Source organism: Fonticula alba (assembly GCF_000388065.1).
Source record: "Fonticula alba strain ATCC 38817 unplaced genomic scaffold supercont2.6, whole genome shotgun sequence".
NCBI lineage: Eukaryota > Rotosphaerida > Fonticulaceae > Fonticula > Fonticula alba.
In genome coordinates, this window is record NW_009242976.1 from 649631 (window position 1) to 655294 (window position 5664).

Here is a 5664-nt window from a genome sequence, read left to right on the forward strand (position 1 = left end):
GTCCCCCCCCCCCACATACAGATGGTTGTTCATTTTGTACCTCCTCTTTGTCCCCTGGACCCCCCGGTACGCCTCCCCGGGGAGGCACCCCACCCAGCGCCAGTGACCACGGGCGTGCCGCCTACACACAACACATACACACAAATACACAATACAGTCTGTGGGCCGCTACTCTTCACAGTCCGCCCTGTCCCCCCCGCCCGCCCGCCCGCCCGCCCGCCCGCCCGCCCCCTTCTTCCCCCCTGGTTCGTGGGGCATCATCCCCGCCAGGGCGCGAAGCGCCATCCGTTGGCATTCCGCTGCCCGATCATCCCGCACCGTGATCCCCCGCGGTTCAATCCGCCAGCCCAGCCGGGGGGTGGGGCCAGGGTGGGGACGCATGGGGGTGTGAGCCGAAGAAAACAGGGGCAGACCACGTCGATGCTCGATCGACGTCGGCCAGCCGGACGTTCATGTCCCCCTTCCGCCGGCAGACGTGTGGATCCGATTGCACTGTCAAAACCCCGTCCGATGAGTGGTCCCCGCAGGGATAGGCGCCCCTGCGGCCCGAGGGCGCGACCGGGGTCCGGCTCCCCCCCCCCCCCCCCCCCCCGGCCCAGATGTGCTGTCGCTCGCGGGTCCCCCAGTCAAGTAACCCACAATTAGCGAGCTCCTCTGTTTCCCCGGGGTCTCGGGCATGGACCAACCCGCTGACACTTGTCATCCAATCTCGCCACTTGGGTGGGCGGATGAGTGGATGGCTGTGAAGACGGCCAGGAGGGGCAAGCGAGCACATGGAGAGAATGGAGGGACAGGGAGCCATAGAGAGGGACAGAGAGACGGAGGGCGGGAGGGTCACATTTCGCAAGTCCAGCCAGGACACCCAGCAGGTGTGTGGATGTCGAGGCATGTCCGAGCGGACAGGGATCTACTCATCGGCCACCATCGAGAGAGACCCGAGGGTCCGCCCCCTCCTGAGGCAATCTTGATCATTTTTCTCCGCCCCTGCCCAGTTCCCCTTCCACCTTTCCTTCATCCGCTGCTGAATCGCGTCCTCATCAAGCAATCCCCGCCCCTCCACCCTCGGCATCACCCCCTTGTTTTGCCGACCAACAGCCATGCTGAGTCTTGCCCGCCTCCAGGCACGTCCTGGACGCGCCACAGGGTCGACTTGCGCTCGGGCCCTTTTCGCCTCCGGGACAGGTCCGAATCGGACGGATGGTACGCCCAGACGCGTGCTTGAATATCAGGGCTCCTCTCCCCCCCTCCCTCGCTTCCTCTCTCTCTTTCCCCCTCTTCCTGTTTCTCTTCCTCTTTATCCCTCCCTCTCCGCCTCTCGCGCCCATTCCAGCTGACTAACTGCCGCCGCCTGTTCGCAGAGCCCCCCGCCGATGCCATGGAGACCCGCTCCGGTCGCTTCAAGCGCCGAAAGGGGGCTCTCCGCAACCCGCTTGTTGGCAAGAAAGGCTACCGCAACACGCCCCCCGCCCCGCGCCCAGCCTTCCACAGGCGCTGCGATGGCGCCGATACCCCGAACATGGTGGCCCCCGCGCGTCCGACGAATGGCTGGTCCTTGGCGGATTTTCGCACTTTCCGCGGGGCTCTTCGCCTACACTTGCACTTCCCCCTTGACCGCCGGGGTCTTCATCTGGCGCCCTGGCGCCAGCCCGGCACACGGTCTCTGTTCTCCTACCAGTCGCTCCCCGTGGAGAGTCGCCCTCACTGCCCCCCGGGGCCGATGGTCGCCCCTGTGGGCACACTCAGCCGGCCCCCAACACGGCCGCTGCTTCTCCAAGGTATCCAGGGCATCCGCGGGGAATCCACCCCTCGAGGAGCCGCGTCCTTTACCATCCGGCACTACTCCTCCTCCTTCCATTCCTCTTTGGGGTCCTTCGCCTCCCGGGAGTTTCTCTCCGCCGATGAGCAGCTCCTTCGGAAGATGGTTCTGAAGAATCCACGCGAGGTACGGCATCACCGCCAGCTCCCCCGGCCCCTGGGCTCCCGGGGTCCAATGGCCGCTGTCCCGGGCCGCCATTCAACACTCGCTGATCTCTAACCCCCGCCCCCCCCCCCCTCCCCCCTCCTCCTTTCCTGGCATTGCTTGGCCTGGACAGCTCCACACGGTCCTTGATGAGTTTGTCATCGGGCAAGAAAAGGCCAAGCGCGTCCTCAGTGTGGCGGTGTATAACCATTACACGCGCGTGCGCCGGTCGATTGGCATGGCTGCCAGCAATCGCCGAGCCGACCGGCTTGACCCATTGGCCGACCTCACTCGGCCCGGCGCGGGCGCCGAAACACACGCCGAGTCTCGCCCCGGACGTCGAGCCACCTCCAGTCAGAGCTTCGTCTACTCGGCCAAAGGCCCAGCCGATGCGGGCCTCACCGCACCCGGCACCGAGTCCAGTGACAAGGCACCAGCGGCCTCGGCCGGAGGTCCAAGCCCGAATCCCCCAATCGGCGGATTGGAGTTCCAGTCAACGCTCGCGTCGCTGGCTTCCGCTGGCCAGGCCACCCTGATGGGCGCGCTGGCCCGGTCGAAGCTCGGCCTAAAAACCGCAGATCGTGATGCTCGCCCGGCCACCGGCAATGATGACCCTTCGGCGGAGTCTGGGACTTCGGGCGAGATGGCCACCAGCACCCCCGCCAATGTCACCCCCGCCAGCTCGACCCAAGCCCCATCCTCGGATGCTTCGCGGCTCCGTGGCTCGCCTGGTCGTGCCTCCGGACCCCAGCAGCACCCACACTCAACGGATGAGGAGGCCGGCGGGGCACGGCCCTTCGACGGGCCGGGCTTCATTCACCCCCGTCACGGACGCCTATCCATGCGCGATTCCATCTTCGACTATACAGGCTCGGCCTCGACCTTCAGCGTGTCGGATGTGTGGGATCGGTCGCGAGCTGGTCTGCCACATGTTGGCCCCGGCGAGTGGAATCGCCCTCCCGCCAGTCGGCGCCCGGAGGTCGAGGATGACGCCGAAAGTGGGGGCGGCGGCTCCACCCAGCAAGCCGAGCACCTGACCATCGGGGAGATTGTCCCCGACAAGTCGAATGTCCTGCTGCTCGGCCCCACCGGCACGGGGAAGACCCTGCTCGTCAAGGCTCTCGCCAAGCACCTGGGCGTGCCGTTTGCCAGCTGCGACGCAACCACCCTCACGCAGACCGGCTACGTGGGTGATGATGTGGACACGGTTCTCTTCCGGTTGCTTCAGGCTGCCAATTTCGATCATCGCGTGGCTCAATACGGTATGTTTCTGGGGAACCGCTGCAAATGCGGCTAATGCCGGGGCGTGAAGTGGACGACGAGTCGGATGGGCCGAGGGGAGGGGGAGGGGGGGGGGGGGGGGGGGAGAGGGACTGGGAGCCTGGGAACAGATCAAGGGGAGGACGACACAGGAAGGCAACCACCCAACCCCAGCGAAGACCCAGTGACTGACTCTTCGTCATGGCCACTTCCTTGGGTCTGCCTCCTTCTCTGCGGGTGACCGTGGGGGAACGGGACACCCATTCCATCCGAGACAGGGATTGTCTTTATCGACGAGGTGGACAAGCTCCGGCGCCGGTCGACCAGTGCCAGCATCCGTGAATTGGATGTCGGCGGCGAGGCCGTCCAACAGGGGCTCCTTCGGATGCTGGAGGGTGAGAAAATCAATGTCACCGACCGCCGACCCCCGAGCATGGCCCCTGGTGGCGGCAAGCGCGAGGGGCTGACCCTTGATACCCGGCACATTCTGTTTGTGCTGGCTGGCGCCTTCGAGGGAATTGATGACTTTGTGTGGAACCGACTGAACTTCAAGGCACGAAATGCATCCACCCACGCGAGGGTCCTTCGTCGTTGTGCTCTTCCTGGCTGGGTTTCGCTCTCCTGCGCCCCTTGCCGAGCCGTTGGCCCAGACACTAACACGATGAAGCACTTGCAGAAATCCAAGATCGGCTTCGGGGCTCCCGTCAACAAAGATGACCTCCTCCGGGCGGCTCCTGCCGCGGCCAAGAGCTCTGACGATCAGGTGGACCGGTCGGTGACTCCGGCGGCGGCGGCGGCGGCGGCGGCTGCCGCTGCCATGGCTGCCGCAGTCGGCACCGATTGTGACATCGGCTCGGGCATGCGTGAGGCCGTGCTAAACAGCCAATTCCACGCGACGACTGCCGCCGGAGCACCGTCTCCTGGACCTTCGGCCCTGTCCATGATGCTGGCAAGCACAGTCGAGGTCCCCCCTCGGCGGGGCTCCGGGGCCGTGCGGCGAGACCTCCTGCAGGAGCTCGGCGAGGGTGCCCGGCCCGGCTGGCGTCCGCCCCTCTGGGCAAGCACCAAAGCCGACGAGGAGCATCTTGCCTGGAATCGTTTGCTCCAAGAGCAACAGCAGCAGCAGCAGCAGCAGCAAGCCAGCACAGGTAGCCCTCGTGCTTCCTCGCCGCGTTCTCGCGACATGCCACTAGCTGAGCTTCTCGGCCGCCGGCAGTCGCCGGATTGGACCACGGCCACGCAAGTGCAGTTTACGAACACGGCCACTCCACAGGCCACCCCTCGGGACGCGTCGACCCCGGGAGTTGGCTCGGCGGTATTTGCTCCCGCTGGGACTGGGGCCTCCTCTGCTGGAACTTCTACCGCCACCGCCACCGCCACCACCACCACCACCTCGGCTGCCGTTGCACCGGTGTCCCTCGAGCCCACACCCGAGGATTTGATTGCATATGGCCTGATCCCGGAGCTGGTTGGCCGTCTGCCAGTCTTGGCCCAAACCATGAATCTCCCACCAGAGCTCCTGGCCCGGGTCTTGAGTGAGCCCAAGGGCTGCCTCATCGAGCAGTACAAGGCCATTTTCCAAGCGAGCGATGTGCGTGTGTCACTAGTCTCTAGATGGCCTTCTCCATGGATGTGTCCTTTCGCGCGCACGCACACACACGCGCACACACGCAGGCAACTTACACCCCCGTCATGCTTTCATCCGGCTCCTATGTTCATGGCACATAGATCGATCTTCAGTTCGAGGAGGGCGCCTTTCTGGCGATTGGTCGTCTGGCCGCCGAAAGGCGGACCGGCGCACGCGGCCTTCGAGCCATTCTGGTACGTTGACAGCTGCGAACGCAGTCAGAGACAGTAAGTGGATGAGAAGTTGATACTGACTAAGAGCATACCCACACACACTCACACACATATACGCCAGGAAAATCTCCTGCTGGACGCCATGTACTCAGCCCCAGGGGCCGGAGTGGCGCGAGTGATTGTCACCGTGGCATCCGTCACTGGAGCAGAACCAGTGAAGATTCTCCAGGCGGAGGAATAATGGATAACATGCTTATCCTCCACCCATCCCACATATACATGTACATGTATATCCCCAAACCAACACGCACACGCACACACACACACACACACACATATATATATATATACAGCGCCTTGCCGCCGGTGAGAAGCTCCCCTTCGATGAGATTACCCTCTGCAACATTGGCAACCCCCAGCAGCTGGGCCAGAAGCCGATTACCTTCTTCCGCCAGGTGTCCGCCCTGGTCGATTGCCCGTCCCTGCTGGCGGTGGCCGACTCCCAGGGCCCCGATGGTGAGGCCCTGCGCCTGCTCTTCCCGGCGGATGTCATCGCCCGTGCCCAGAAGCTGGCCAAGGCCGTCGGCAGCACCGGGTCTTACAGCCATTCGCAGGGTGTTCCGTGCGTGCGCCAGAACGTCGCG

The 5664-nt window shown here is 64.6% G+C and overlaps 1 protein-coding gene across 2 annotated transcripts in view; it reads left to right on the forward strand.

Annotated features, from left to right (window-relative positions):
- Positions 1–1717: 1717 nt before the first annotated feature.
- The window catches only part of H696_03809, a gene marked incomplete at both ends in the record, with an annotated part of 4072 nt that continues 125 nt past the window's right edge, over positions 1718–5664 (forward strand). Inside the window, 7 exons of one of the 2 annotated variants that reach the window (XM_009497668.1) lie at positions 1718–1942; positions 2094–3222; positions 3499–3773; positions 3897–4811; positions 4949–5041; positions 5142–5234; positions 5374–5642. In XM_009497668.1, coding sequence (XP_009495943.1) covers positions 1718–1942; positions 2094–3222; positions 3499–3773; positions 3897–4811; positions 4949–5041; positions 5142–5234; positions 5374–5642 — 2999 coding nt within the window. Of the gene's footprint in view, positions 1943–2093; positions 3223–3498; positions 4812–4948; positions 5042–5141; positions 5235–5373; positions 5643–5664 lie in introns of both variants that reach the window. The other variant, XM_009497667.1, reaches the window with a different exon arrangement.